The sequence below is a fragment of the Salvelinus namaycush genome, chromosome 8, assembly GCF_016432855.1.
Source record: "Salvelinus namaycush isolate Seneca chromosome 8, SaNama_1.0, whole genome shotgun sequence".
Taxonomy (NCBI): Eukaryota; Metazoa; Chordata; class Actinopteri; order Salmoniformes; family Salmonidae; genus Salvelinus; species Salvelinus namaycush.
Genome location: NC_052314.1, coordinates 44,107,264 through 44,121,810, shown reverse-complemented (window position 1 = coordinate 44,121,810; position 14,547 = coordinate 44,107,264). Strand labels below are relative to the sequence as shown.

General features: G+C 39.8%; 1 protein-coding gene across 2 annotated transcripts; it reads right to left on the bottom strand.

The window, feature by feature from the left end:
• Positions 1–911: 911 nt before the first annotated feature.
• LOC120052699 (vitellogenin-like) lies at positions 912–12,756 on the bottom strand. Of its 2 annotated transcripts, none has more exons than XM_038999760.1 (34): positions 12,717–12,756; positions 12,531–12,551; positions 12,245–12,396; positions 11,902–12,153; positions 11,651–11,812; positions 11,412–11,560; positions 11,170–11,320; positions 10,905–11,062; positions 10,660–10,825; positions 7,368–7,493; positions 6,885–7,103; positions 6,573–6,790; positions 6,381–6,478; positions 6,126–6,250; positions 5,931–6,032; positions 5,702–5,821; positions 5,420–5,606; positions 5,231–5,324; positions 4,960–5,145; positions 4,679–4,838; positions 4,361–4,559; positions 4,011–4,276; positions 3,811–3,867; positions 3,628–3,702; positions 3,311–3,517; positions 3,018–3,169; positions 2,773–2,920; positions 2,538–2,664; positions 2,244–2,427; positions 2,021–2,151; positions 1,796–1,890; positions 1,501–1,666; positions 1,255–1,416; positions 912–1,146 (listed from the first exon to the last, which is right to left on the bottom strand). In XM_038999760.1, the coding sequence occupies exons 1-34, from the start codon at positions 12,754–12,756 to the stop codon at positions 1,034–1,036; spliced, it is 4,968 nt and encodes a 1,655-aa protein (XP_038855688.1). In that variant the 3' UTR covers positions 912–1,033. The 2 variants fall into 2 exon arrangements, with proteins under 2 accessions (XP_038855688.1, XP_038855689.1); XM_038999761.1 differs by having other exon boundaries at positions 4,011–4,273.
• Positions 12,757–14,547: the final 1,791 nt, after the last annotated feature.

Genomic DNA, 14,547 nt, shown 5'->3' with positions numbered 1-14,547 from the left:
AGATATTTTGTAGTGACGTTGCGCAAATTGGAAGCTGTTTTTTTTTCTGGATCAAACGCGCCAAATAAATGGACATTTTGGACATATATGGACGGAATTAATCGAACAAAAGGACCATTTGTGATGTTTATGGGACATATTGGAGTGCCAACAAAAGAAATTTGTCAAAGGTAAGGCATGATTTATATTTTATTTCTGCATTTTGTGTTGTGCCTGCAGGGTTGAAATATGCTACACTCTCTTTGTTTACTGTTGTGCTATCATCAGATAATAGCATCTTATGCTTTCACCGAAAAGCCTTTTTGAAATCTGACATGTTGGCTGGATTCACAACGAGTGTAGCTTTAATTTGGTATCTTATATGTGTGATTTAATGATTGTTTGATTTTATATCTTTTTTTATTTTTTTTATTTTGCTCTCTACATTTTCCCTGGCTATTGGCCAAGTGGGACGCAAGCGTCCCACATATCCCAGAGAGGTTTTAAGGTCATGTAGTTTTATATATTTGAATGTCAGACAGCGTAACGTATTTGTTATCATAGTCAACATAGTTTTTTCCTTAAATATTGGATATAATTTTAGAATGTACTTTTAGTGAAATGTTGCTGATACAACAACACCAAATGTGAAAAGAGATATAGTTCTTTACATTGATTTATGAAATTGACAAACTGTCTTTCCCTTCAATTGATTGTGATGACAACAACAAAATATTGGTCTAAGCTATTGTATTTGTTGTAGATGCAGTGCAATGGAAATGGTATACTGAACAGTCATAGCACTGATGTCTTCTTTTTTTTTTATATCTTTTTTTATTTCATAATTCACCATGAAAAGTGATTGCCATTAAATTTCTCTTATTAGAGGGCTCTTTTTGCAAATGGAAAACGTGGAAAAATCAGAGACCATCTTTGAATGCACAGTTAGATTTATTACAATTTGAGTGTTCAATAATGTTGTAGGTTACATCTCAGTGATGTGAAATGACATATTTTCTGTTATAAAAGTTACAGTATCTGCTCCACCAGAGCACTAAATGGACTGCTCAGAGCAGCGACAGGCCACATGGGCTTCTGTCTTCTCGCTCAGGTCCACACTCTTCTCATAGATGCTGCTCAGACCTTCAGAGCGGTTCAGGTTGGAATCTGTAATAGGAAAGAAAGTAAGAAATTAGGAACTGCAGATCAGTATTTATTGTATACATCAGAACAGTATGGTGTCTTCAGTAAAACAGTTGTCCATTATAGACTCACCGACGGGCAGGCAGTGGAAACCGATGGTGATGGGGGTGGTTCTCACTGGGAGGCATCCAGGCAGACAGCGCAGCACAGGCTCAACAGAGTAGCATTTGGACTCCTCGGCATCAACAATCACCTGCTTCTCCAGCTTCACAGACTCGAACGTCATGAGGCATTCTGAGATAGAGAGGTACAGTAATAATATGTTAACTAAATTAACGGACATTTGTAATGCAGCATAAGCGGTAGACTAAGACTTACCAGACTCATCACGACAGCTCTCAGAAGGAAGCACCCAGGAATGGGCAAAGCTGACTGAGCTCTTGGTCAGGCGGCCACTGGGTGTACGGTACTCCTGTCTGTCTTCGCCATCAGCCCTTCCACAGAGTCCACAGGTCTGTCCCTTCATCCAGTCCACAACTTTAATCTGAGTGCCAAAATCATACAACTTAGAACGACTGTAGCTTATGTTTCAGTACCCTTTAAACAAGTAATATGCTATTCATAAATTGAATGATACAGTATTATTGATATTATGACATAAGATTCCAAACACCTTCCATGAGTCCTTATCAAAGTAGACTTCTTGGAGACCGTGGCTTGGGGCATAGAGAGACACGCCTTCACCCTTCCGTTTGATCTTGATAGAACCTTAGGCAAGAAAATAAACAATGTTGTGGTTTATGGATGAGGCCATTTTCTATTATCTTATTACTGCAGTACATTAGATTATTCTAGTTATTGTGATGTTGATAAATAAAGTTGAAGGAGCATGAGAAACCTGAGGGGTCCTGGTATGGGAGGTTGTCGTTGGAAATTTCCATTCCATTGACCTTCACTATCACATCATTGTCCTCATCATTGTCCTCATCATTGTCCTCATCATTGTCCTCAGTGTACAGGTCGATATCACTGGAAGTGTCAAAGATAACATTTCATACATTATGTTATTGATGGAACTAAGAAATATATTTGTGTCAAAAGCAATTGTTTTCTATACTCACATGTCAGAGATTTTCACATTGATGTGGTTTTGTTCAGATGCGTGATCCTTCTTCAGCAGGACCATGAATTTGAGCTCTATGGTGCAATCCTGAGCCAAAACTTGGTAGCAAGAGAGAGGCATCTTGGTCTTGTACGTCCTGTTGTTAAATGTGGTCAATGTGTCTCTGACCATGCTACATTGAACTGGAAAACAATAGTGTTAATTTATACCTTCCTTGCCTTTTTTAATGTTGTAACTTTCCATTTTCTGTGACATTGTTTTGTTTTTTAGTTTTTTTATTGTTTCTGCTTACCTGCGTTGACTTCAGAAAACAAGTAGTGGATTTTGTTAACAATGTTGTCATCAAAGGGAGTAAGATCAGTCTCAGACCCAATGGGCAGAGAACAGGGGAGGGTCACACCCAGTGTATACAGTGTCATCTGTGATTTAGATACACAAATCCTCATCAGAAACAGTCAACCAAGAAGAGAAGTCTGGGGAAATAAAACAGCAGAAAATGCTATTGTGGGAAAAACAATGTTCCTCACCTTGGGTGCTTTCAGAATGACATCCAGGGTTGTTTTAGATGTTGCAATCATAGTTAATTGAATCTGTTTCTCACTATTTTTGTTTTTTTGCATTGGAACCAATTCAGCCAGGTAAGATGGGATGTACGCAGGGATGTATTCAGACACGCTAGAAGAGAAAAGGTTACACAAATCAGAAGTTGTTCTTGATTTGTTCTGTAACATTATTCAGCTATCACTAGTAAATTACAAATGAGTAACCGTACATCCTAACACAGTGCCAAACAGCCTTGGGAACCTTGGGGAGTCTGTCCCAAGACAACCTCAGACGAACTGCAGGGCTTGGACCAACAAGACCAGTCTCAGCAGTGATAAAGGTGTTATATTCCTTACACTCTGCACCCCAAGCAATCTTGGCCTAATTAGGAGAACAAAATAAAGTGTACTTTTTTTTTAGTATACAATAGTGATTATTGCTACCCACAGTACAACCTAAACAATAAAAAAAACGATCAGAAAACTTATATTGTAGCACTATTTACAAGATATTTGATCTTACAGTGACTTTGTGTTTGCTGAGCACAACACCATCAGCACACAGTTTCCAGTTGTCGTTCTCATCAAGGGCAGCCAGAATGATCTGCAGTCTGGAAGTAGCTTTGTTCAAGTAAGCAGTAACCTGGTATCCCTCATTCTTATTGTCAGCTCTCACTAAACGGAAGAGGATGGTCACCTTAGGGGCGAGAGTATTGCCAAGGAATTTGGCCTGAGAAGAGAAACACATTTTAAAGCTTAATTCATCTCTGCGCTCACTCCCAATGGCACACAATGAAAGAGATGATTATCTTGACTCAAGTTATGATGGTGAAGTGTCACCTGCTTGTAGATGGCATGGAAGCTAGAGGCACTGCTCTTGCTTCTGGAGATTATATTGGAGGTGGCTTGAGAGTCCTGCAAACAAACAGCAAAACAAATCATCAGGGTATTTACGGAAATACTTTTCTACAAAAATGTATTTTTGTAAACCATACCGTAGATGAAAATTCCTCAATATTGTACCTTGTGATACCTGTTGAATTTGCGGTCGTTGGGGTTGTCGTCGTTGGGGCCGTAAGGCTATTTGGGTAAAAATACCATTACATTCAATACATTCTCTTCACATTTTTAACATCTATGTATGTTTGCAACAAGTGTGTGCCTTGTTTGTCACCTCCATAAATATCTGACTCAAAGAGTTTTGTGAGAAACAGTAGCCTTACCTTGGAGAGGCGAGCGCTGGAGGAGCTGGAAGAGCTGCTGCTAGAGCGGAAACTACTAGAACGAGAGCTGCTGGAACGAGAGCTGCTGGAACTGGAAGAATTCTTCAGATCAGGCACCAGAATTTTCTTGAGCTTCAACAGTACAGTTTTTCCCTCTGGAGCTTCGTCCTCTTCGTTCATGGTGATGACTTTGATAATCTTTTCTGCAGCCTTGGGTCCAACTTGCACTTCAAACTCCAGCCTCTCGATGGCGGGTTCAGATGCTGCTAAAAATGGAATGCATTAGAAATAGCTAAACAAATTGTTGCAAGTATATGCTGAATTTTGCTTATTACCAAATTAATGCTTACATGGTTTCGCAGAAATAAGGACTGAATGCTTTCCAATCATTTTGTAGAAAAGAGTGTTTCTGATGAAGGCAGCATTCTCAGAATCAAATTCAAAGCATGCATTGACTCCAAGCCTTTCGACACAGATTGTCTCCTCAATCCGTGTGATGGGCTTGAACTTGGATGGCGAATCAGAATAGATGATCTCGGAAGATCTTGACTGAAAAAATTATATAAATTCACAAAATGTATCAAATGTCTGGGGTCTGTGGTTAATAATTTCTGATTGGCAATTCTTGTGTGAATTTAGTTTAGAACAAGTATTTCATGCAAACTCACCAAACTTCCAGCAAAAGAGGCAGCAGAGGCTGCAATCATAGATGTAAACTTCTCCCTGGACTGCTGTGCGCTTCTTGCTACTCCTTGGGCAGGAATCATGGGAGTTATTCTCTCAGCTGGGACATCCTCCACATTTCTTGCCACAGCAAAGGTCTCAATGCTGTTTGAAGGAACATAGATCTCAAGAAAACTGTAGTGCGGCAGCCGTGTTAAAAAAATATGAACTTAATGTAAACAGCTATTACATCCTCTTTTCTGACCAAGAAAAAGATTGCCCTTACTGTGTGGCAACAATATACTCAGGAGCGGAAACAGGTAAAACTTCAATCTTGAAGTTGCCATGAGCGATGTCAAGCTCTGCTGACAATTTTGCAGGGACAATTGTGTGGACCTTAGCTCTTGCAATAATAGCAGCCTGGATGAATGCAGTGTTCACTCCCATCACAGCAAATGTATTCATGACAATGCTACAGGAAGAGGAGACATTTGTTAAATTTACCAAGATTTGTGGTACTAATGATGTCATCAGAAAATATTGGTCTTATTACTTACCTTGGTCTAACTTCGGCATGTAGCTGAATGTTTGTTTTCAATAGCTGGGCAACATGGAAGGTTTCAGGCAGAGCAGGTTTCAGAGTGGCACGGACTATGTACATAAAGATAAAGCACATTCATATGGGAGATCAGAGATCCAGGGAAGAACTACTAATTACTTAGCAAGAACTATTATGATATAGTTACCATTGAGGTCTGCTTTAGCGACAGCAGCAGTGTAGAAACTGAGCTCCATGGGCAAACCAAGAGCGGTGGGGAAGATGCGACGCACCTCTGCAGCCAGCAGGGGCTTAGCATACTGGAAAGTTGCTCCAGCCAACAGTGCCTTCAAGGCCTTTTTTCCCAAAGCGTGTGCAGAAGGACTGTTGGCAAGCTGTGGGATAATATTAGGTTAAGCTGTTTTGTCCCTCAACTGTGAATGTTTTATGAATACTTTTGGAGACTATTAAGTTATATAATTTGTTGTACCTGAAGTGCCTGATCGATGAAGGACTTGTCGATGTTGGCAAAGGCAATTTCCTGTCCAAAGAACTTCACATATATGGAGGCTAGGGGCTTGCTTGTGGTTAGGGACCTCCAGTCAGACAGCTGTGGATAGACGAGTAAAACAAACCTGATTGATCAATTTAATTTTAAAATCTACAGGGATTGAAGCAATTTAAGATAAATGTGTAACGTAGTGATCGTTGATACTTACAGCCTTAATGACACGCTTCATCTTGGTGATCCTGTCAACATTTTCAGGATCTGTGGGGATTTTCAGAAGAGCCTCCTGGATTCCCTCAGTTCGCACTCCAACCTAAGGGGCAGACATTAAGCTTTAACAGTTAAAAAGTGTTTTAAATGTACTCAATCATTATCATTTCAACGAACTTTGAAAAAACGCCTTTACCTCAAGAACATCAGCAGCTGCTCCAGCAAAGTAGGTGCGAGCTTTGCCCACGACGGTTCTGGGGAAAATGGTGGCAGCATCGTTGATGTAGAAAGCACTGGCAGCAGCACCAATCCTCTGGGGACCTTTAAGATGGGAAAAATGACTGTTAATGATTGACTTTGTTGATATTTAGTAAATGATGCTATGGGTCAGTCATTGCAAGCCAAGGAAGATATATGGAGGCTAGGGGCTTGCTTGTGGACAGTTCCTTACTGCTATAGGCATCCAGGTGGAGGGCTTTACTGAAGTGGCAGCTCAATCTTCTAAATTTGTTGCTGAGCATCTTGACAGCAACATTGCAGGCAGCAGCACTAAAATGAAGGAATAGTACCTATGTTATTCAACCTGATTCCATAGAAATTGAGAGAGATTTAATGACATGTAAAGGTGAAAGAGTGCTCTTACACTGAGGCAAAGTCAGGGACAGTGCTCCTGGTCAAGGACTTCATGTGAGAGTAGGTGAAGCTAGCCACCTGCAGATTTTCCTCTGTTTTCAGAATGTTAGCTAAAGTAATCACCAGGCCCATTGGGGGCTTTGTCTCAAACAGAACAATGCAGGCAAGCATGCGGAGCTCTGGGTGGAGAGCCTTGTCCATGAACAACTGCACAGCAACTTCCTGGACCTAATTCACAACAATAATGCAGAGATTTGAATGGACTTCGCCAATGAGAATGATGATGTTGTCATTTGCAATTTAATGGAGGGACTGTACTCACCATTCTAGGCTCCCTCTTAGCAATGTTCCTCAGGGCCAAGACTGCATCAGCCTGGACTCTCAGGGGCAGAGCAGCAGCTGCAGTTCCAAACACGGGCAGGAGCTTTGTGATTGGTTTAATGCTAGCAGGATGGCCAGCATTACCCAGAACTTTAAGAAGCATGGAGAGTTCCTCAAATTTCCTATTAGCAACAGCCTCAACAGCAAGTTCGTGGATGGGCTGTGGGAAGACATGTACAGTAGATATGTTTGAATAACCTCAATCAGTAGATCATCATATACGTGAGATGACATCTTTCGAAAATGTCTGAAACCCTACCTCTTTGAAGAGTATCCCACTAGCACTGACTTTGCTGATAAATCTTTTTGAGGGAAAATGTACTTGATACGATTGTGATATGTTGTTATCTCACCTAGCTATCGTAAGAGCATCTGCTAAGTGACTCAAATGTAAATTGATTATAGGAAAATACATCCAGTTTACCTTCACAAGTTCAGCATGGCAGTTGGGATATTCAACACAGTATTTGGAAACCATGGTACCATAACCAAGCATGGTGATCTCACGTAGAACTGGGTGTGTCTGAATCTTGTGGTTTAAAGCTAGGCTCTGGTGGTGAAAAAGATATTGTTTTGAGTCATCTTTATATAATTTCTTACAAAATATTGAAGAGATAGGACAGTGTAGAAGGAGTAAAGTGGGTCCAGGATTCGCAACCAGACGGTCACAAGCACATATGTGACCAGCTTCAAAAAGCTAGGCGTATGTCGCACGTCACTACTTCACAGGAGAGGCATTTGCATTTTTATCTTTCAGAAATGCCTCCTGGAACATGTGAACTGTCATGTGCCTTCATAACAAACTTGTATGCCATCTGTAAATATGAATACAATTGTTAAATTAGGAGCCTAGTTGGTTTAGCCATGGAAAAATATCTTCCCGCAAGCCATGATTGGCTGAGATAATGAATGGGCTAATGAATGGGCTGTACATGCCGAGAGATGAGTTTGTGTTGGTCTGATATGTAGCACACTTCTGTCTATAACATGAGCTGCTCGGTATGTGTCAATAATCCTTGCTACAGTGGCTTTTTTGAAAGATATAATGCTAGCCATGGAGATCTGCAAATGTGTTGCTACTGCGCTCAACAACATTGTTGCCCAGAAATTATTAGGTGCTATTGACAAAGATTAGTGGGGAAAGGTTGTGATGGACTACTTTCTGCACACAGTCAGTGTGAACCGAAGTGACTTGACACAACAACGGGCCAAACAAGCTGTAGCTTGCTACAAACCAAACAGAAAAGACACGCTGCCATGAAGTATTCATCCATGTATACTGGTAATAGTGTAGCTACATTCTCAGATATTATTCGTTTCAAATTTTGTCAGAAAGTCATATTCATTGCAAGTTAAAGCGTACTGTTAGCTAGCTAGCAAATGTTAGCTTGCTGGCTTGCTAGCTAACGGCACGTGTATGATCTCTGTAGTAATATTATTTGCATCTCAGAAAGCCACTTGCAATTGCTGATTACGGCCATCGATTGTATTTCATGAACATGTGTACATATCCAGACAATAGTAACCATCCACTTAGCTACATGTGGCTGGGGGTGGTTATAGAATTTATTTCACATGACCCATCAGTTTTGGACAAGTGTCTGGGTAAGCATAATGTATAATTATAAAATATTTATAAAATATTTTTATCCGGACACTTTCAAAGTCAGATTAGGATATAGGCCAAGGACTAGATAAAGTGTATTTTTACCTGGAGCGTTTCCCTATTTTAGGCTACTACTTTCACCACTTTTAGTCTTGAAATCTTTGGTTGTTTACTACACTACCATACTCACTCTGTTTAGCTCATGGTCTCACATGTGAATCCTTAAAGAGATGGGTGGGGCTAAGGCTTAAGAGGGTGCTAACGATGCTGAATAGGTTTAAACGCAGAAGATCTCCAGTAGGTGTAGGAAAAATATTCAAGAGACATTTTCTCATAAGTGGGGTTACAAGTTAACCAACTTTCAAAGCAGAATTACTTTCCCATTGTTCCTCAACTGTGGTGTATGATATACCGTTTTGTAGATCTGAGTATCTACTTTTTTTTTTTAAACACCAAATGTTGCTACATAAGACTGAATCGAGGCAGTGGGTCACATATGTGTTGAAGGTAGTGGTGTTAAAACCTGTTAGGGCTGCAAGCCCGATATCGGTACACCTCTGACAACATCCAGCTCAAGTGCAGGGCGCGAAATTCAAAATCTATTTTTTTAAAATATTTAACTTTCACACATTAACAAGTCCAATACAGCATTTGAAAGATAAACATCTTGTCAATCCAGCCAACATGTCCGATTTTTTAAATGTTTTACAGAGAAAACACCACATATTTATGTTAGCTCACCACCAAATACAAAAGTGGACAGACACGTATGAATATGATTATGATGTATGAATTATGATTCAAGTAGCATGCACAAGCCAACCGAAATAAACTAAAACCAACCTAAAGAACCCAGAAAAAACTACCTCAGATGACAGTCATATAACATGTTACACAATAAATCTATGTTTTGTTCATAAAAAGTGCATATTTTAGCTATAAATCAGTTTTACATTGATGCTACCATAAATGCTACCACATAGCTACAGCCTGAATCCAGACGGGAGTAGCCAGAGAAAATACATACACCAACGTCGACTACTAATTACACCTCATAAAACATTTCAGAAAAACATATGGTGGATAGCTAATGAAAGACATATCGTGTGAATAAAGCCAATATTTCCGATTTTTGAAGTGTTTTACAGCGAAAACACAATATATCGTTATATTAGCTAACAACATAAGCTAGCATAAGGCAGCACTAGCATAAGTCAAGCGCTAGCCTAGCACAGTTAGCAGAGTTAGCATAGCACAGTTCGACAGATATATGAAAAAGCATCCCAAATTGGGTCCTTATCTTTGTTGATATTCCATCAGAATGTTGTAACGGGGTCCAATGTCCAGTAGAGTCTTTAGTTGGGTTCCAGAACGAACTATTTCCCTCTTTGGTTAGCAAGCACAATAGCATTGCGGCGCTAACCTCTCCTTCTTCAAAAAATTCTTCCAAAACATCACGTCTAAAGTCCAGAATAAATTGCAATAATATAATTAAAGTATATTGAAAAAACATACTTTAGGATGATTTTGTGACATGTATCAAATAATATCGCAGTCAGAGATCATATTCACCGTTATCGACCTTCTTCCAGAAGCCGAGACCAAATTATGCTTCGCGCCCGGAAATTTTTTTTAACTGCGCAGGTCTTACAAGAAGGTGTGTTATTCAGTCCATGGACGAGATATTCGACTGCTTTCAATTCTCACTTCCGCATTACAGCCTGATGAAGGCGTGTGACGTGTTTCTACGGTCCTAAGTGTAATGACCTTTTATAGACAAGGTCTTAAAGAGACACATCGCATTTTGGAAATCTCAATTCGGCTGGGAAAATGGCTGTAAAAATATTTCTGTTCGACTTAGAGAAACAATTCAAACCTTTTTAGAAACTATAGACTGTTATCTATCCAACAGTAGTAAATATATGCATATTGTAAAATAAAAAGTTTCTTAGGAGGCCGTTTGAAAATGTGCACATATTTTCCAGTTTTTTCAATATTCAGCTTGCAGCCCAAACAGGTTAACCACTAGACCACCTCATGCCACCATTTTTAGTCATCTTAATGAGGAAATCTATAAGAATGCATAAACATCATTTAAAGGTTTACTTACTTCAAAAAGCTTGACAGTGTCCAGATCAGCAGCCACCATATGCACAGCGGCAACCACAGCCTGAACAGCCTCAAAAATAGTGATGTCACCAGCCAAAAACTTCTCCTTGATGAATCTCACAGACACTGAACTTCCAATGTAGGGGACAGCATCCAGGATCCAGTGTCTGAAAAAAAAAAGTATTTCTGTCATTGTGTCTTTGTTTGAGCAATTGTCCCAGAAAAAAAAATATTTTGAAAAATTACCTGTAAGCTGGTTTGTCCTTGAACTCAGCCCAGATGGCATCAATAGTCTCGGATTTTGCCATGCGCAGGAGCTGAATAAACTGCACAAACTTAAGAGGAGCATCTTCATGGAGCTCTGCCGTGTTGTATGTGACCAGATGATTCAGGATCTTCACAGCCTAAACAATTCAAATGAAGTGTTTGTATTAAACCTTTGTCATCTTTGGCTTTACATATTGTCAGGCTTATGTATCAAATAATAGATAGAGTCATTGAGTCACTGTACCTGAGCACGTACGTTGCTGATCTTAAGGAGCTGAATAGGCATCTGGAGAATCTCAGTGGCAAACTCATACCGGATGAATCCACGGTGAACATAATTACCACCGGGGAGAATAATTGGATCCTTCTTGATCTCAACGAAGGTCAACATTTGTCTGTGAAAGGTAGTTCATGGGAAACTTTTAAACCTATAAGCATAATAAAATGAAAATGTTTTCCTTTTGTACCACAAATCAGTCAACATACTTTGCTTCCATTTGGGCAGCTCCTGACATCTCATTGAATGGTGTGAACTGATGGAGCTCAGTAACAGTGGCCTCCAAGATCAGAGCACCACTGGCAGCGGGCTTCATGATGTAGTTGTAAGTGGCAGCTCCCATCAGGGCCTCCCCTCTCTGTTTAGACAAAACACAGAGTTGTATTGTCATGTGAAGTGTTTCTGGTTATGTTTTTCCAACCCCCAAAATAGATACTTATGCTCATACCTGCTGGCACTCTACACACTTCTCTGTGTAAGCCAGACCAAAGTCCTTCCTGATTCTCTCCTGGCAGTTATTGAGATCCTTGCTCTTGGTCAAATGGATGCGCTGTGCCTTGGCATCTTCACTGATCACATAGTGGGTCTTGCACACTCCCTGAACTCCAGACTAACACAAAAGAGAGCATGAGTGAGGAACTCAAACATTGCTTACTGAAACATGTTTTGCATCTACATATGAACATATACAAGTTGTACCTCCTGCAACTCATAGACGTTTTGTGTCTTCTTGATGTTGAGCTGAAGAATGTTCAGGATACCTCTATGGACATTCAGCACTGTTTCAGAGACAGCAGTGGGGGCAAATACCTTACCCACAACACCCTTGGCATACTCAAACTTGATGGGAATCGAGAACTGAGCAGCCAGGACTGAAGTGAGTTTTGCAGCTGGGACGAAAGGATCTTTGGGCCACACACCACTGTACTCAAAGATCTCAGGGTTCACAAGCTACAAGGAGATATCAATTGATGTATTAGTCAATGTAATGGACATCACATTAAGATATTGTTTGTGTGTGAACTTCATGTATAACAAATACCTTCAGCAAGTAGGTATTCTCTGCAACTGCACTGATAAGAACTTTGCTGATTACTTTTACTCCAGCTCTAGCCAGACCCTCCTCAGGCAGACCACCCAGGAGCAGTGCCTCATACTTGTACACATAGGTCTTACTGGCAGCAAAATCAGGGGCTGTAATAACAATCAAAACATATTTGATGATCTTGTGATCTGAGAACTGGTTTTACTTAATTTAGAAAAAAAACGCAGAAGTGAAACTACCAAATAAACATAAGTAAAAAACCATAAAAATAATATGTACTTACCAAAGTTAACAGATTGACTCGCTACAAGATAAAACAAAAATTATTGTCACAATATGTTACTGAATGTTTTTCAAAAGATGTCATAGATACAGAATTGTACATTTCAATATTTACATAACTTAGTTATATTTACATGAAGTTAGTTATAATATCCGCACTAGAATAAGACAGAAAAACAGTACTTACCCACAAGGGCTAGAGTCAGTGCAAGTACTACTGCTCTCATGGCCAGTGTGATGTGAGGAACAACAGTCCCAGACCGCCTTTTAAAGAAATTTTCTGTCGACAAAACAATCGTAATAAAATATATAATTAACTAACGTTACATAAGTTGAGATCAGTATGTGCTCATAATAAAGCCTGTTGAGTGGGTTATCACGAGTTCTGAGGTGGCCACATACACCCATAGGTTAGGTTAACCTGCCCCACTGCCATTTAGCCCTTTACAGATCAATGTCCATCTAAGTCAGTTTTTTAATGAAAACTATCTGGAGAATCACGTATTGTTTTATCCAACAACTTATGTATACTACGACCTTCATTTTTCTTCAAATACTACATGAGTTATTTTTCTCTATTTATCTAACCACAAAATAAAAATGTACACAAAGGCTCTTGTACTTTAGAAGTAGAACCCAGTAGAGATCAGTAGACAGTTGGTGCCTAAAATAATGATGCAACACAATGCTAAATAAAATATATTGTCTAGGTTTGGATCAGTACATTTATGATCAATTCTAATATGTTAGAGAATGTGATAAATTAGAATACTACTAATGTCAAAACCCGACGAGTTTTGGCACTTGAACATGGACCAGCCATTGGTCCAAGCTAGTCCTCAACACTATTGAAGTCCTTGAACAAGTATTTGTTATTCAGATGAACCAACCATGTGTCAACAATGGTCAGCTTGACCAAGAGATAAGACTATAAAAAAATTTGGACAGTGAGACTTTTGTTGTTGTTTTGGCTCTGTACTCCAGCAATTTTGATTTGAAATGATACCATGACGGAGGTTAAAGTGCAGACTGTCAGCTTAAATCTGAGGGTATTTTCATCCATATTGAGTAAACCGTTTAGAAATTTGAGTAAACCATTTAGAAATTACAGCACTTTTTCACATACCACCCCCCAACGCATCAAATTTGGCCTTCATTAGTTAGGGTTGGATTTAAAATCTATTTTCAAGAAGAGTAATTGTGGAAATGGCCAGGGTTTAGCCATAATTATGACTTTGTGGCAGCGTTAACTAGTGACGACCAGGGAAGGAATGATGGCAAATTCTTTACTCAGTAAGGTCACTCCCATAGAATTCTATGGTCACTCCAACTAAGGCTAACAATGAATGGCTGATATCCCAGGCTGATATGTGCTGTGTTCGGGACACCTTTATACCAAGAAACACTTACCCTGATGAAAGCCCCCAACATAAGGAAATTGAAAGTGGCTTTTACTGGAACCAAGTTACATGTTCCTCAGTACACAAACCCACACACAACAACATAACGAGCCATACCGTGCAGTGCTGGGCCCAGTCAGGTCTTTGACACATTCACTCACTCCCCCGCTGAAAGATCAGACACAAAATGTTGGCACCGTTGTAACAGGTTGTGAACAAGCCCTGGTCTCCAGCATGGGAACAGAAAAGGAATACCTGGGGAGGTAGTCTCAGGTTGGACTACTCCAAATCATCTTGGCTCTGACACACACACCCAAACACAAGCTTTGGAGGTCCATCTCTCCATTTAAATATCTCTCACACCCTACAATAACCTGTGGATCATGAGAGAACCTTCATAAATTAGCAGAATATTAAAAACAATTTATTGACACTTCATGTAGTGTCCCGTAATACTTTGTTTGAAGTGAGACACCTTCAGTCATTCATAACACATCCATAAATACCCTATCTCTCACACCCTGATCTGTTTCTCCTGTCTTTGTGCTTGTCTCCACCCCCTTCCAGGTGTCGCCCATCTTCCCTAATTATCCCTGGTGCATTTATACCTGTGTTCTC

Coding starts and splice junctions, on each gene's coding strand:
- LOC120052699 (XM_038999760.1), bottom strand. CDS start 12,756: ATGAGAGCAGTAGTACTTGCACTGACTCTAGCCCTTGTGG. Junction 12,552..12,716: donor ACTGACTCTAGCCCTTGTGG/GTAAGTACTGTT, acceptor TTTATCTTGTAG/CGAGTCAATCTGTTAACTTT. Junction 1,417..1,500: donor GAGCTGTCGTGATGAGTCTG/GTAAGTCTTAGT, acceptor TCTCTATCTCAG/AATGCCTCATGACGTTCGAG.